Consider the following 17880-nt stretch of genomic DNA (forward strand, 5'->3'; position numbering starts at 1 on the left):
ATTCTCATTGACTAAACCGCTTTGTAAACTTCCTCCTGGTACTGGGTGTGGTCGGGTCCTCTCAAACTACCTTACCCAAGGTAACGTTAGGCAGTCCAACAATGATAGCTGGCAACAAAAAGAAAGTGAAGCCTTGTCCTCAAAACAGCACACTCGGCCCAGTTAATCACCGAACAGGAGGCACAGTAAATGAAAGGAAATGAAAGGTTCACCTTTAGTGCATGCCTCAGTTCCTGGACATCATACAGGACTGGAGGCACCATTAAACCAATGATCACCCTTTCAAACTTCCCACCAAGTTCAGACTTCAAATCATCAACCAGATCCTAAGGCAGACAAAGCAAAAGTTCATTAGTGCAATTGCATCAATTGCATTACCGAGCAGAAACTAAAATTGTGTTTCTGTTAAATCCAAGCATCTGGCACAAAGGAAATGCTACATTGCCTCCGTGCTTCCACTGGCAAGGGAGGGAAGTCATCTCACCACCACAACTACTACTACTGGGGTAAATACCTAATCGGGCACTGTGTACAGCACTAAAAAAAAATAAAAAACACGACATGTACAATTAGCAATCAGGTGTCATTTAAAAAAAAAAAAAAAAAAGAAAGAAAGTAGGCCTCCTAGCCCTTCATCCAGACTCCAGTACGAGTCTTTGTATCTGTGTGAAACCCCCAGAGGAACACACGATGCAAACTCCCTGCCGAAAGTGAACTCATTCCTTTTGGTTTCTGCGCACTTCCTGGCCAAAACCTATTTTTACCTTTCCAAACAAGGACTTGTATTGTGCTGTTATTTTCTGTCGCTGATCGTTGGCCCTGGCAGTCAGGAGTGTTAGGATGGCGTCTTCATCCGTGCCTGCATACCAACAAAAACAAATCAAATGTAAGAATAAATCCAATAGTCATGTCTTTTTCATAACAATAACAACAACCTCCATCAGACATATGCAATGCTAACAGTAGCAATTTAATCAAACAGCATCTGTAGGTCACGCCGCACAGGTGACGAAGGAGAGCCGAATTTGGTTATTGATGACGATAATGTAGTGATGTCCAAAAGAGATTTGTTGTTTTTGAACAGAAGCAAGCAAATATGTTGTCTAAATATTGTGGGAAAATGGTTAGGGGTCAACTATTGAAATGAAAATATCACTTGGCAACAGATGCTGTTGGTAATAAGTTATTTAGTTGTTGCAAGACTGCATGGTTTTTGGAGATTTTCTTTTGATGCAAGTGCAATACTTGCCAGTGTGTGACTAAACGTTTTCCTGAAGTTAGTCCTGACATATCACCTGCGTTACCATGATGGATAAAGAGAAACATATTCCCATGCAGAGTCTTTGATACACAACTGGCTGTACCTATTCCACTCCACAAGAGCACAATTACAGTTTCCAATTGTGGGAAAGCTTGTAGGCAGTTTTAATGGGCGGTTCCCAAGCGTTTCCTTGACAAAGTACAGGTTCCTCTAGCTGGTTAATTACACCTTGCCTCCCACAGCCAGCACTACAAAACACCATCATGATGACGGTTAGAATTAAACAAGGCAAACGTAGGACCTCCCTGTTCCAGAGCAAGTGCCAAGAGACGCCCCCAGGTTAAAAAATGAATGTCAATTACATGGGCGTTGACCCAAAAATATAAGTGACCATAGCTCAAAAAATATTTGAATGTAAAAGTAGAATACCCTTAAAGTACAGCTCTTGTAAGATTTTGTAGCATAACTAGCCTTAACGGTTTCTTTGAATTTATTTAATAAAAAAAAAAAACTAAACATCCTTTATTCTATATAATGCAGAGCAGCCACACATGATTATCTGCACTGTCAAAGAAATATGAATTGCTAATAGAGTAATAACTTGTAAAGAACAGCAGTGGATTAATAAAACAGTCTACAGTTGTAATGAGCCCCTCAATTTGAACACATCCTGCTTAGAAGAGTGCAGACTGAAGTCAGAGGAACACGTCCACCTCAATACTGTCCCGACTACATCTGCATCAATTCAGATCTGATCGCCAGCATTTCTAGTAGATGAACTGAAACCAAACCTACTGAATAAGAGTCTTGTGTGAGTTATTCCAAGGTCTCTTTGAATTGTTTGGAAAAACATGACAAGTGGGGCTGATTTGCCCTGGCCACCATCCCACCGTGTTTCACTGAATCGAGCTGCTCCCACACAGATGTCCAGAGAGCTGCTGCGTGAGGGAATGAGGAGCTGCAAATGTTTTTAAACTTTCATTTTGTAAAAATTGACCTTTGTAGACAATGGATCTTTTTACAGCAGATCCCTTAATGGACCTTTGTAGACACGGGATCTTTTTACAGCAGATCCCTTAATGGACCTTTGTAGACACGGGATCTTTTTACAGCAGATCCCTTAATGGACCTTTGTAGACACTGGATCTTTTTACAGCGGAACCCTTTCTTCTAACTTGTTTCTGTAAAAGTTCTGGTTTGTTTCTTTGGTTAGATTATAATGAGCTTGCACCAAATGCTGTTTAAATGAAGGGCAATTTCTAACACTGGGTAATGAGACAGGAAGAAAAAGGAAAACAGAGATCACAGATTGAAGTTAAATTAAGATTTATGTAAAAGTTTCCTTTCACTTTTGCCCATTTGCTGTTCTTCTGGAGAAACGTGTTAATGGATTAAACCCCTACTTACCCAGTCCTTTCATTGCTGCACGAAGGGCGTTTGCATCTTCAGTGGCATTAAACTGGGGGTACGGCTTCACTGTGCCCTTTGGAGCCTAATCCAAGAAGAGAATTAAAAACAAAATCACATATTTTATCTTCTTTTTCTTCAGTTTAACTCCAACTATGCAGAGGGTAACCCTGCAGTAAAATGCAGGTATGAGATGAAGATGTACTATATGACACACACTGTACCTCTGACATTTCCGTTTATTTGGGATCCAGAACCTGTTACACTGTGAGAACATGTCACAGTACAGTCTGGATAAACAAACAAACAAACAAACAAACAAAGCACAGTGAACCCAGCCTGCCACAGAGGAATGACTGAGTCGGTTGAAGGCTCAAAACAGAAACAGGACTAAAACCAACTTTATTAAAAAACAGGACTTCACAGTGTGGGTGGGAACACAGTTCATTCTTGGACTATCTACTATTCTAGTGCACTGGTGCCCTGTGAGCAATATGTGGGACTAACCTTTCACTAAACATTACTTATACAGAATTTCTAGCTTTAAAAAGCTTCAGTGTGGTTCCAATAGCCCTCCTCTGCAAATACCACTCCCATTTTCTGAAATGCAAAAGTCTGATTTATAAAAGAGGACAGCCTCAGCCCCCCCCCCCCCCCCCCCCCAAAAAAAAAAAGACAAATAAACTAAATACTCTTATAAATTAGAAGCTTTCCCTAGTAATTGTGACAAATTCTGGGGCAAGAAGCTACTGTAGTGATGTTCTTTTTATAAGTAATAGATTAATATTGGATCACAACTAACTCCTTTGTTTCAACTGTATGAATCAATGGCAACATATCTTATCTCACAGGTGTTAATCACGACTTTTTACAAAATACTCAAAAAAGAGCCACTATTCAAACAAGGATACGCTGAGCTAAAACAAACAAGGTAGAGGAAGCAAAAACAAACAGTAAGCCTAATTAAGCTTATTCAAGCATTGAGTTGGTCTGTATCCTACAATAAAAAGCTAACCTGGTTCTTCCTCTGTGCAGAGCACAAAAGGGCTATTAACTGGGTTACCGCCCTGAGCAACCCTAACACTGCTACCATTCATTCTATTGAGTTTATATTTACACTGTATATGCCCTTATACCATGTATATACTAATGTTCACGTACTGCAGACCGAGACGTTTGTTATGGAAACGAAAAGCCATGATAAACATGAGAAGGGTATCATTGCAGCCTAGTCTACTGGATGAACTTTGCACGTGATAATAATGGGCAGGCTTTTCCACTTCCCCTTTCTATCCCAGGCACGACAGATCAAGTTGCCAGAGATGCAATTCAACTTTTTTTTTTTTTTTTTTGCAATGAGGCGACAGGTTGGATCTAATGGTCAGTTTCCTCCTTGTGATACTTGAGTCACTCTCAAATGTATTTTAAAAAGAAACTGAACAACCACTGAAATCCAAGACAGACAAAAGGTGTGGCTATAGTGTCAGTCTTTTAATTTGCGGAGTCGTGTCTTATTGGGAAATGCTGCGGGCCTTTCTTGCGAAACCACCAAGGATTGTGTGGGTTAAAAAAAAAAAAAAAAAAAGAGAGAAATAACCCATCTAAACCATGCAGAAGGAAGGATGATTGGTGCATTTCCTCAGGAAGTTACTGGCTACCCAATCCCCACTGAAAGATGTATCCCTACTCCAACACGGATCACAAATAATTCAGTATGTATAACAATGTTATAACATTACAATGCACCCCATAGTCTATTAGAGCATTTGGAATATCTTATTGTAAAAAGACCACCCTTCCTAAGTTTAATCAAATTCAGGAAAGCACATTCCAAGATAAAATAGAAGGAGTGCTGCTGGATCAGTTTCATTGAAGATGTGTACAACAGCTTTCAGCATCACCCATACCTGCAGACGCCAAACGCTTTGTTAAATGGATTTTTTTTTTTTTTTTAATCTTTTTGATATAACAAACGATATTACTACTACATCAATAAGACTTCTACATACACCCTTATGTTTTCTGTCCTGTAATCTAGAACAGTTTCCTCGTTATCAAATACAAGCCTTCAGTGTGTAAAGGATCTTCTTGCCTTCTCACACTGCTGTATGTTCCAGACTGGCGAAACTTTCCAGCGATTCCCCTCTCAGGCCCCCTTCTCAGCTTTCTCCGCTCCGTATTGTGGCCAGCTCAGAGCCTCGTTTTCATTTAATATTATGGTAACTGCAGCCCACATCATGAATATTTCAGAATTAAATCTAACCTTGCTTGCTGAACACTCATGCAACTAGAGAAACTCCTGTTATTCTGCAGTGCAGTTACTATAGCAACCAAGTAGGCCAGATATTATTATTATTTATTTCTCAGCAGACGCCCTTAGTCGCCGTAGGGCGACTTACAATTGTTACAAGATACCACATTATTTTTACATACAATTACATTATTTTTTACACATTATTTTTACATACAATTACCCATTTATACAGTTGGGTTTTTACTGGAGCAATCTAGGTAAAGTACCTTGCTCAAGGGTCCAGCAGCAGCATCCCCCACCTGGGATTGAACCCACGGTCAAGAGTCCAGAGCCCTAACCACTACTCCACACTGCTGCCCACAGATAGCGTCTGTGAGCGTTCCAATAGTTTATCTGAACCGTTTTATCAGTGTGGAACAAAACGCATTGTATGCCCTGATGAGAAGTACAATAAGCTTCAGCTGCAGTCCGCAATGGCAATGCAACAAAACTGACAGTAATGCAATACATTTTAAATAAACCACACTCTGCAATATTACTCAAAGTAATAAGACTTCCTGTCGTACACACACAAGGGGACAACAGGGCCTTGCAATGAATCACAAAAGAAAAAATAAAGTGTAAACCAACAGTGTTTATATAAAGTAAATAACAGCCCAATAATGCTAATTCCTTTGGCTGGAATAATTACTGAGCTAGGGCAGAATGCTTTGCTTGAGGTCGACACCGAGGCTAGGACCCAAGCAAGCGAGCACAGCGATACTCTTCGTCAGTGTTTGTTTCAACTGAATCTGGGTTCAAACTTTACAGTCATAAGATACTGGGAAAGCGTTGGCCTGGCCTAATATAAAAAATAAAAAAAACTCCAAATGGTGTTCAATTCCTTCTTTTAAACACCATGACTACCAGAAACAATCGGAATACACATTACAGATGCAGCTGTATAAACTGCATTGCTTCCTTCGTCCAGACACTCTAAAGACTATAAACAGTCTGAACATCTCTCTCTGGGAGGGGCGCCTTGCCTTCATTGTGCAAGTAATTGTATGGGAATAAACAGTTTCAGAAGAACTACCGTACAAAGCAGATCTATGCTTAAGCACTGTCTATTCAAAGGACCGATAATTATAATACATGGATCAAATCTTAGGACACAGGATAATGAAAATAGACAGCTGTTTTATTGATTTTATTTACCACTGTAATGAAATACAGTTTGCATAATAAACACCACCTTTTGCAGAACCTCAATAAAAGTAGATCTGGACCAGCAGTTTGGTAAAATACAATACTTATTCATACAAGCAGGACAAAATGCAAGGAGCATCCCCTGTGCGGTTAATACAACATTTGAGCCACAGTATCAACACCATTATCTCACTATGACCTACATACCGGTGGAACGTGAAACAATAGTCTGCTACGGATGTATATATGTATTTGGAAGTAGAATGTTTATCTACGTTGATTTAAATGATGGCCAAACATGTCTGCAAAGTTACTCGTGTGCATTGTAACCAGCTGTGGTGAAAGTTGTGGTAAAGTCCAGCGTGGCACATTTATCCTGACCAACATAATAAACTGTTGATTTAGTTATAAACCTCGGAGAGTTGTTCGTTTCCGTGTTTGTGCATCGATAATAATTTAGTTGTTTAGGCGTTACCCCAGTATGTATACAACTGTGCTGCTCTGGCCCTTGGGGCTTGTGTGACTGAGTTATCAGGTCCCTAAATCTGTTTTATTAGGGTAATAGGATGGAAAGGATGTGTTACATTTACTAAAATAAAAAGAGTTAGTTAAAGACCAAATTGCCATTTTTTTAGATTCTATTGATTTAAGTATTACTATGCAGGACAGCTGCTATACGATCGTTACATTTATTAAAAATGTGCACAGATTAATCTATAGATTAATCAACCAATGCCCATTAATTAACTGATAAATTTTAATCGCATGACAGCCCTAAACTTATCAAAAAGAGATACGCAGTTCTCTTAAGTATTTCCGGATAATATGAAATAATCATCTAAACAAGAGAAAGGGTAATATTTCTGGTTGTATCGCAATAGCACAAATACTTGGGTTAGGTTTGAAGCAGGAAACGTGGACACAGCTGGGGCTTTTCAGTCTAGTCACTGTGACTCAGAATACCCATAACTATTTATATAAAACGCCACACAGGAGTAAGGCCAATTCTACAAAGAGATAGAACACCACATGCTGCTGGATTCCTTCTTCTAAACAACCAAGAATCGTACTGTATATGCAACCAAGACTTCCAGATGTTTGTTTAAGATACGTACCACATTATCTTAAACAAGTACTGTTATGAGCTTACTGAGACTTGAGGTCCTTCAGCTCTAAATCTCCACATTGGGATAAATGTATGACTTCCTTCAGACAGCAGAGGCCACATGCACTCCAACTCGTTTTTATTCAAAATCAAAATCTTTAACCTCTTTTTCCTGGGTTCGGAGCCTTTAGTTCAAATTGTGTTTAAAGATAATATTTTTGGAGGTTAAAAGTGTTTTGGCAATCTAAAAACCTTAAAATATTATTCAAGGTATCATGCACAGAAGCCAGTTTGGGGTCCTTGTATGATAAATGGCCCTTATTCACTTTGATGCCAGTGAACTATTTAATGACTAAATGTTATAATGTTTGTCAAACACACACAATGCCCTAATGCCATTTCGAATGATTAGCCCCACCTGGTTGCTAGGGAGAGTCCACTCTAGAGACGGTCTTTCCCGAGATCATTGCTAGCCTGTAATTTGAAACGTATCCTAGAGTGTGCAAAGTAACACATTGTCAACAAGGCAGCAGGTGAAGGCTATTCAATAAACAAACTGCTGCAATAATATTAAAAAGCTGCAAGGCTGAAGGATCCCTGCCGAGCCAGTTCACGGAACTGGCAGGTATCTATGCATGACAGTCATCTGCCATTATGCAAATATCTGCTCACCTCATGAATCCAGCACAAGGTCAGGAATGCTGCAAGATCCGGTATAGCTTATAATAATCAAGGTCGAAGAAGTTACTTTGCAAGCCATGAAAATGATTAAAAACATCCAATAACAAAGGGGACTTCATCCAGATTACTAACAGCCACTAGCAAAGACAAGCAAGAGCAAACAAATACAGGCAGGGTGCAACATCTCTGAATAAACACAGCCTATCGCCTGTACTCTACCTTCCTTATTTACTTACAAACTTCATCATTCGGTAACATCACAAATCAGCATGGATCGTTTTTGTAGCGTGTGTATTGCATTTGTTTGAATAGAATTCATCAGTAACATTAGTCATTGCTGGATACGCCCGGATGTGTCGCCCCCACCTTTCCTGAATCTAACACAGGGCCAGACTGATTGGGACCTGCTCCAAATCCCACTCAGTGAAGAAACACAGCGAGTGACGAGTACAAAGAATCTGGAAAATATGAAGTCTGCCTCTGAAGCTCACATGATTATGAATAATTCCAGTGCAGTTTAGACTAGGGTGTTTCCTTTGTTCCACAAGCTTACATACATAAACAAATAAGTTAAAAAGATGAACTGCAATAGATACACTACACTACAGCAATGGCCAAAAGTTCTGCATCACCTAGAATTGTAGGACTAAGACATAACGCAATGAAATAAACTACAAAATGATGTCGCAAAAGTCTACCAGAAGCCAGTACAGTATTTCACGTTAGATTTCAAAATGTCACTTTTTTATTTTTGTCATTGTTACATTAAGTATATGGAAAACTACAAAGTGGTATGTAACTCAATGTTAAGGTAACATTATTCAGCAGGTTTCAACTTTATAAAGCAAAACTAGTCAATTCTATAGGGTGACGCAATACTTTTGGCCATAGTTGTGTCAGTGAGTTATTTGCTAGCTTTCCTGTACTGGATTAGTCCCTGTAGGTAATGTCTCAATGTAGCTAAAGTAAATGAGACACATAAACCGAGGGGAGAGAGAAACCGCACAGTATGCAGAACTAGGCAGAAGTATCTTATTTCTTCTACTCATATAAAAAGAAAATGCTATTAAATACAGTTTTGTTAAGTGCGATTAGCGGGTTATCAAAGTTTTGATTTGGTCCCAGCCCTAGAATCAAATGTACACAAATATCCTGTGAACTACAACACAGCTTGAGTACGCAAAGCGAAACACGTAACAATGACTATTCTGACTCGTATGTTTTTCAATACTGGTTAAATAGATTATTATTATCAGTACTGCACTGATACTGCTCTGGTACTGTAAAGCTCAAGTCACACTTACCATTATTTCAGCTGCGAGTATGATGTAGTTAATAGATTACAGACAAACTTCACCTGCTGAGAAAAGAAGGCTGTATTAACTTTGCAAACTAGTAAAGCCGGTTGACAGAACAGCTTGTATTAATATTAATGCGTTCGCTTCATTGTTGTCCAGTTTGAACACAATACAAATAAACAGACTTTAGAAATTCAGAAATATATTTGTGTACTGTACATTTGCTGATTATTTTTTTCTCGTTAACTATACTGTATATATATATATATATATATATATATATATATATATATATATATATATATATATATATATATATATATATTTTACACCCAGGAAAGGTGCCCTAATACAAAAAACTTCATGCACTTTTCTACAATTACTAAAACCAACGCCAGATACGTCAACTACCTGCTCGCGGACTGAATTAATTTAAATGTAAACTGGTGTTGCATATACTTACAAAATATAGCGCTGGTGCTAGCGGTCTGTGTACGCCTTAAGAGCAAGATAACCTCGAGCTACTAGCTGCAGAGTAGTTAAAAAAAGTAAACTTCTCTGTATTTCAAGTGCTGCCACACCCTGGTGTACAAACCCCGTGTGCAAAAGAAGTAAGGGATTGTGGGAAGGGTTGTTTTCTGTAACGTGTATTCGAGGTAGAACATCAGCCTCTAATTAATATGACAAATGCATCAAGTAGCCTACTATTTACATGTCTGTATCAACACCAGCTAAACCTTATTTCTGTTTCAGGGCTTTTATTGCGTTTTAAACCCAAATATCTTGTAATTGTTTTTACAATAGGCGTGCTTAAAATTGAATCCGTCCTGCACAGCTAATTATATTTTATTTCCATGTAAGAAAATGATTTTGCATAAGATGATCTGTGAAATTTTAAAATAGTAAATCTGTGGGCCATACTTTTGTCATGAACGAATACTTTAAATGAAGTATGTATTTTTTTTGTTTGTTTGTTTGTTTTTTGGGGGGTATATATACAGATTATTTGTTAAATGACTGGAAATTGTTTGTTTTCTTCTTTTTGTTTTATTAAAAATGAGATAAACTTTACTAAATGATTGTCCTTAATCTGTTCTTTTGAATTATGGTAGGCTATAAATAATAAGCGTAGGGTGTCAATACTTTTGTCTGCCGCGGTATCCGGCTCAAAGGAGTTCCTAACATAATATATGATTTTCCCTTATTGTTTTGGGTGGATTTTCCTATTGACCTAATGGAAAACAGGACAGGTGCATTCTGCATATTCTCTTAGAGTTCAGCTATGATTGATCAGGGGAGTGACGTTGTAAATTAGATTTATGTAATGAAAGGATTGCCCTGCCAGACAGCAGCCGCAAGTAGCAATTTCAGAACATACTGTACCATTACGCTCATACTACTAACAGTAACAGAGGCAAGGTCAAGTTTAAAAACAAGCACAGTTTATTTGGGGTAGGCTGAGGTAAAAAGCCCATGCCAAAAAAATATCCCTACACACACATATAGAGTTTAATCACAAACTGTGGCATTCCCCATCGGCTCACCCCCCAGACACTCCGGACCACGTACAAAGAAGTATTTATTTCCTTTAACTGTTTACACTGTACCAGCCCATTCTAATGGCATACCAGAAGGCTTGCAACTAGTTCAGCTCTGCCCTGATTAACCTAGAGCCCCCTTATACCATTACCTTATCCCGCCCACACAAGAGTCAACCTCCTATCATAGCCCCAAATTAAACCCACTAAAAACAGCCATGGGACCCCCACTTGTCAATAAAGACCCCCATAACGTGCTATAGGCAGTCCCCAACACATTGGTGTGTGTCAATGTAGAACCACCCTAATCCTGTTTCCCCTTTTACCCCAATGGGGGTGATAGTACGTTACACTGCACCCCTAACCCTAACCAGAGCGACAGTCCCCAAAATAAACCACCCTGTGAGTCCCGTACCCACCTGGCCCTAACACTCCCCCTAACCTAAATTTTTACAATGACTTCCCCCAACTCCCAATGTCCTCGGCAGCTGAGGCTGTCAGCATCGTCCTGGGCAAATGTGGCGAGTAGAGGACCCAGCCGACAGCAGAATGGGCAGTCCTTGTGGGCCCTTGTGGCCCTCCTCGGTCTGTATGGGGCAGCAGGAACCCTCGCCGGTTGCGGCTCCCCCACTGGAGAGTGGTGCCACTCCTCTGCTGTGAGCAGCATGTCTGGTTCTTCAGCCTCCTCCCCTAGAGCAGCGTTCGGCATACACTCCAGGAGGGGGTCACAGGGGGCTGAAAGAGTAGCCCTGGGAGAAAGAGGAACAGTGACAGGCTCCTGGAAAAGGACAGGCAGGGGGGTATTCCCTCTCAGACAGGGGCACCTGGGTCTCATTCTCTTCAGGCTCTCCAGGACGATAGGGTGCCAGCCAGTCCTGATGAAGGATGACCTTCCGTCGTCTTCCCTTAAGCTGCACCCAGTAGACAACGTCTGAGAGCCTTTCCAGCACTGTACAGGGGCCCTCCCAGGTGCTCGTGAGCTTTGGGCTCCTGCCCCTGATCCTGCGTGGGGAGTAGACCCACACGTTGTTTCCTGGTTCAAAATGGGTCTCTCAGGCACGTATGTTGTACTGCTGCTTCTGCCGGTTAGACTCCCCTCTTACGTGGCGGCCAGCAAACCGATGGATTTTATCCATGCGGTCCTGCAGTTGGTGTACGTATTTGGCTCATTGTCGTTTTCATCCCCAGGTGGTAGCCATAAAGCAGCTCCGTGGGGGTCCTGAGCTCCCTGCCGAACATGATAGCTGCTGGGGTGCACCCTGTGGTCTGGTGGACTGCTGTCCTATATGCTATGAGCAGGAGAGAGAGGTGGGTGTCCCAGTCACACTTGTACTGCTCCACAAACAAAGACAGCTGAACTTGCAGTTGTATCGCTCCACCATTCCATCACTCTGGGGATGCAGTGCCGTGGTGTGCATCTTCTGTATCTGCAGAAGCTTGCAGACCTCCCGGAAGACCTCAGACTCAAAATTTCGCACTTGGTCGCTATGGAGCTCACTTGGGACTCCAAATTAGGAGAAGAACTGTCCCATGAGAACCTCCACCACCGCTACAGCCTCTTGGTTGGATAGGGCATAGGCTTCAGGCCACTTGGAGAATTAGTCCATGACGATTAATATAAATTGGTTGCCACTCTCCGTTGTTGGCAGGGGTCGATGGCGACCCTCTCCATGCGCTCACCGACATTATACTGGTGCATTGGGGTTCGCGCTCTGTGCAGGCGTCACAGCAATGGCACCAGCTCTCCACATCCCTCCTGCAGCGGACTCAGTAAAACCATTGACACACCTGGAGCAGCGTCTTGGTAGCACCAAAGTGGCCAGCTGTGGGCAGGTCGTGTGCAACTCTCAAGATAGAGGACTGGATGGCAGTGGGTGCCACCAACTGCCACATGGTGCGGTGTCCTGCTGGCATCTGCCACTTTCGGTATAACACACCTTCCTTCATTTCCAGGCGGTCCCATTGAGCCCATAGAGCATTCACCAGTGCTCCGTGTGGGGCAACCTCTTCCCATGTAGGCCGTTGGTCTGCTCGCGTCCACCTCAGCAGGGGTGCAATGTCCTCATCTTCATTCTGCAGTTTGGCCAGCTGCTCCCACGTCCACTCTTCTGGTTCCAGCTGCTCCCACGTCCACTCTTCGGGTTCCAGCTGCTCCCATGTCCACTCTTCTGGTTCCAGCTGCTCCCATGTCCACTCTTCTGGTTCCAGCTGCTCCCATGCTCCACCAGCCGGAGCTTCTTCCTCCCTCCATCCACCGGCCGGAGCTTCTTCCTCCATCCTTGCCCTCCCCTGTCCAGGACATCAGCCCTCACAATGGTCACCGAGGTACCGGTGTTGATGAGACCTTGGCAGTATGTGTCTTCCACACAGCACCCAACGTAGAGATGGCGCGCCCGTCCCAGCTGGCAGACCACTAAAGTCGCCCTCCTACTGGTAGAGCCCCGGGGTGAGGTCGGCTCCAGGGATGTCTTGGCGTGCCATCTTGCATTCCTTGGGGATGGGTCTAGCCTGAACCCGCTGTGTCTGGCTCCATTTTGGGGCACTGGGAGACTGTCTACCTGAAGGTGCTGCCACTATCATTGACCCACAGGGCTTTCTCTTTTGCCTTGTCCTGTTTGTGGTCTTCAAACCAGGTTTGGATGCTTTATTTCTATAATATAATATTATTGCTGCTGAGTCAAAGATGATGATTATCATGATGAGTCATAGAGAAATGTAGGATATGTTTGCCACAGCAGGTGGAAAACAGAAAAAAATTAAACAGAGCGAGACCACAAGGAGGGATTCACTTGTGAAGAAACTATTAATATTGCTATGCCCAGGTACAATTATTTATACATGCTGTAAAAAAGGTACCATAGATTTGAAAACGAGATTTAGACTCATGTGTAGGGCTGTGCTATGTGTTTTCATGTGTAGGGCTGTGCTGTGTGTTTTCATGTGTCGGGCTGTGCTGTGTGTTTTCATGCATCTGGCTGTGCTGTGTGTTTTCAGGTTTAGACTCATGTGTAGGGCTGTGCTGTGTGTTTTCATGTGTAGGGCTGTGCTGTGTGTTTTCATGTGTAGCGCTGTGCTGTGTGTTTTCATGTGTTGGGCTGTGCTGTGTGTTTTCAGGTTTAGGCTCATGTGTAGGACTGTGCTGTGTGTTTTCATGTGTCGGGCTGTGCTGTGTGTTTTCATGTGTCGGGCTATGCTATGTGTTTTCATGTGTAGGGCTGTGCTGTGTGTTTTCATGCATCGGGCTGTGCTGTGTGTTTTCAGGTTTAGACTCATGTGTAGGGCTGTGCTGTGTGTTTTCATGTGTAGGGCTGTGCTGTGTGTTTTCATGTGTAGGGCTGTGCTGTGTGTTTTCATGTGTAGTGCTGTGCTGTGTGTTTTCATGTGTCAGGCTGTGCTGTGTGTTTTCATGTGTAGCGCTGTGCTGTGTGTTTTCATGTGTAGGGCTGTGCTGTGTGTTTTCATGTGTAGCGCTGTGCTGTGTGTTTTCATGTGTAGGGCTGTGCTGTGTGTTTTCAGGTTTAGACTCATGTGTAGGGCTGTGCTGTGTGTTTTCATGTGTAGGGCTGTGCTGTGTGTTTTCATGTGTAGGGCTGTGCTGTGTGTTTTCATGTGTAGGGCTGTGCTGTGTGTTTTCAGGTTTAGACTCATGTGTAGGGCTGTGCTGTGTGTTTTCATGTGTAGGGCTGTGCTGTGTGTTTTCATGTGTAGGGCTGTGCTGTGTGTTTTCAGGTTTAGACTCATGTGTAGGGCTGTGCTGTGTGTTTTCATGTGTAGGGCTGTGCTGTGTGTTTTCATGTGTAGGGCTGTGCTGTGTGTTTTCATGTGTAGGGCTGTGCTGTGTGTTTTCATGTGTAGTGCTGTGCTGTGTGTTTTCATGTGTCAGGCTGTGCTGTGTGTTTTCATGTGTCGGGCTGTGCTGTGTGTTTTCATGTGTCGGGCTGTGCTGTGTGTTTTCATGTGTCGGGCTATGCTATGTGTTTTCATGTGTAGGGCTGTGCTGTGTGTTTTCATGCATCGGGCTGTGCTGTGTGTTTTCAGGTTTAGACTCATGCATCGGGCTGTGCTGTGTGTTTTCATGTGTCGGGCTGTGCTGTGTGTTTTCATGTGTAGGGCTGTGCTGTGTGTTTTCGTGTGTCGGGCTGTGCTGTGTGTTTTCAGGTTTAGACTCATGTGTAGGGCTGTGCTGTGTGTTTTCATGTGTAGGGCTGTGCTGTGTGTTTTCATGTGTCAGGCTGTGCTGTGTGTTTTCATGTGTAGCGCTGTGCTGTGTGTTTTCATGTGTAGGGCTGTGCTGTGTGTTTTCATGTGTAGGGCTGTGCTGTGTGTTTTCAGGTTTAGACTCATGTGTAGGGCTGTGCTGTGTGTTTTCATGTGTCAGGCTGTGCTGTGTGTTTTCATGTGTCAGGCTGTGCTGTGTGTTTTCATGTGTAGGGCTGTGCTGTGTGTTTTCATGTGTAGGGCTGTGCTGTGTGTTTTCATGTGTCAGGCTGTGCTGTGTGTTTTCATGTGTAGGGATGTGCTGTGTGTTTTCATGTGTAGGGCTGTGCTGTGTGTTTTCATGTGTAGGGCTGTGCTGTGTGTTTTCAGGTTTAGACTCATGTGTAGGGCTGTGCTGTGTGTTTTCATGTGTAGGGCTGTGCTGTGTGTTTTCGTGTGTCGGGCTGTGCTGTGTGTTTTCATGTGTAGGGATGTGCTGTGTGTTTTCAGGTTTAGGCTCATGTGTAGGGCTGTGCTGTGTGTTTTCATGTGTAGGGCTGTGCTGTGTGTTTTCATGTGTAGGGCTGTGCTGTGTGTTTTCATGTGTAGGGCTGTGCTGTGTGTTTTCAGGTTTAGACTTCTGTGTTTTTTATGAGGGGCTGTGCCCTGCCCCTCAAAAAGGGTTTGCAAGCCCGAACAACATCACTTGGAACTGCCAGTCCCCTGCCCCACAAAAATGCGGTCTTTGGTCTTGCCGCTGATGAAAGATCTGCCTGCAAGTAGTCACTCTTGAGGTCCAGCGACGAGAACCACGTAGACCCTGCTACCAGGTCCAGGGACATCGATGCAGGGGAGGGGGTAGGAGTCCTTCTTAGTCACTGCATTCAGCCGTCTGTAGTCAGCTGAGGCACCACTCCCCGCCCTTCTTGGGAACCATTACAATTGACGAAATCCAAGGACTTTCTGACGGCTCGCTCAGGCCTGCTTCCGCATCTCTCTCAGTACCTTTTCGACAGCCTCCTGTCTTGCCAGGGGTAGGCGGCGAGGTGGCAGCTTGATGGGTGTGGCCTCCCCTGCCTCGATGTGATGCTGTACCAGGTGAGTCTGAGCTGCTCCTTCTGAGCTGTTGGCGAAGCTGTCCGGGATGATGATGGCCAGGCCCTCCTGGAAGTGTAGGGTCCCTGTCCGGAGGTCCAGCTGGCTGCCGGTGCTTCTCAAGTAGTCCAGGCAGAGGATGCAGGTGTCCTGTACTGTAGCTACCCACACGCGGCGGTTTACTGTCCAGCCGCCCACCTGGATCACCATGGTCCCTCTACCCTGCATGGACGCCGGCTCCCCGGTGACTGTGCAGTGCTGCACCATTGTTGGCTTGAGCTGGACTCACCTCTGGATCACGTCTGGTCACACCAGCATCACCGTCGATCCCGTGTTGACCAAGGCTGTGCATGGAACCCCTCCACTCAGACCGGGACATGGCAGAAAGGATCCTCGAGGAGATAAACTAGAAAGGAAGGGGGGAGAAATCAACAAAAAAACAGAAAGGAGACCACATCAAAACAAGGGCAACAACTCGGGTAAGATAGCCATTAAATGTTAAATGCTAGAAGTCTCAAAAACAAAATGTTAGAACTTGAAGTTACTGCACAAACAAGTAACTACGGGGTGATAGGTGTTACAGAAACTCGGTTATCCGAGAGTGATGGGGACAAATATAATATTAGTGGGTATACACTGTATAGGAAAGACAGGCAGGACAGAAGAGGCAGAGGGGTAGCGCTATACATCAAAAATAGTCTTGAAGCCCAGGTGTTAATGAAAAACAATGTAGAATCAATATGGGTCAGAATAATGAACAAAAATTCAAAGGGCATAATAACAGGGGCATGCTACGGACCGCAAAATTCAGACACCAAGCCGAATAATCTGTTATACAATGACATTAGAAATATGTGTAGCAAAGGAGAAGCCATACTAATGGGGAATTTCAACTTCCCCCATATAAAATGGGAAAACCCGGTGGGGAGCACGACAGACAAAACTGAAATGGTGGAAATCACAAATGACTGCTTTCTAACGCAATTTGTCAAGGCACCGACTAGAGGGGAGGCATGCGTTGATTTAGTCTTTTCAAATAACAAAGACAGAATAACTAAAACAGATGTCAGAGAACCATTGGCAAACTCAGACCACAACATGGTCTCATTTGAAGTGCTTTTTAAAACTCAAAAAGTAATGACTAAAGCTAAGGTTTACAATTTTAAAAAGGTATGAAGGTATAAAAACAGAGACAAACAGAAATAGATTGGAGTAAAATAGAGAAAACATCTACAGAAAAAGCATGGTTATCTTTAAAAAATGTACTACTAGAGGTGCAAAACAATTACATCCCAAAAGTAGACAAATCTAAATCTAAAACAAAATGGCCAGAATGGTTTAATAGATCAATTAAAAAAACATATCCAGAGAAAAAAGGCACTTCACAGAACGTTTAAAAGGGACCAAGAACAAAGTACACAGAAAGAGTACTTGGAACTGCAAACGCAAGTCAAAAAGGAAGTTAGAAAGGCCAAGAGAGAGGGGGCTAAAACCAGTTCCAAAAAGTTTTTCCAATATTACATCAGCAAAAGAACATTCAAGGAGGAAGTAAAATGTCTCAGAGATACAAATGGCAAAATCATAGATGAAGAGAAAAAAATAGCAAATATATTAAATGATTACTTTTCACAAGTTTTTACAAAGGAGCATATGGACAACATGCCCACATGCCGACCTGTTCCTATCCAGTTTTAAATAACTTTAAAATTACAGAAGGAGAAGTGTTAAAAGGACTAGGAGCTCCCAAAATAAACAAATCCCCTGGGCCGGATTATTTACAAACCACTAACCAAGATTGTGACACAGTCTCTTGAGACAGGGGTTGTACTGACAGACTGGAGAATTGCAAGTGTAAT

The 17880-nt window shown here is 42.8% G+C and overlaps 1 protein-coding gene across 3 annotated transcripts in view; it reads right to left on the reverse strand.

The window, feature by feature from the left end:
* Window positions 1-9813, reverse strand: part of LOC117409248 (annexin A5) — a 31453-nt gene extending 21640 nt beyond the window's left edge. Inside the window, exons 1-5 of one of the 3 annotated variants that reach the window (XM_034014964.3) lie at window positions 9658-9812; window positions 9201-9256; window positions 2669-2753; window positions 765-859; window positions 213-326 (exon numbers count right to left, since the gene is read on the reverse strand). In XM_034014964.3, the coding sequence (XP_033870855.2) occupies window positions 213-326; window positions 765-859; window positions 2669-2753; window positions 9201-9203 (297 nt within the window). In that variant the 5' untranslated portion in view covers window positions 9204-9256; window positions 9658-9812. Of the gene's footprint in view, window positions 1-212; window positions 327-764; window positions 860-2668; window positions 2754-9200; window positions 9257-9657 lie in introns of all 3 variants that reach the window. The other 2 variants (XM_034014965.3, XM_034014966.3) reach the window with 2 other exon arrangements.
* Window positions 9814-17880: the final 8067 nt, after the last annotated feature.

This window comes from Acipenser ruthenus, chromosome 2 (assembly GCF_902713425.1).
Source record: "Acipenser ruthenus chromosome 2, fAciRut3.2 maternal haplotype, whole genome shotgun sequence".
Taxonomy (NCBI): Eukaryota; Metazoa; Chordata; class Actinopteri; order Acipenseriformes; family Acipenseridae; genus Acipenser; species Acipenser ruthenus.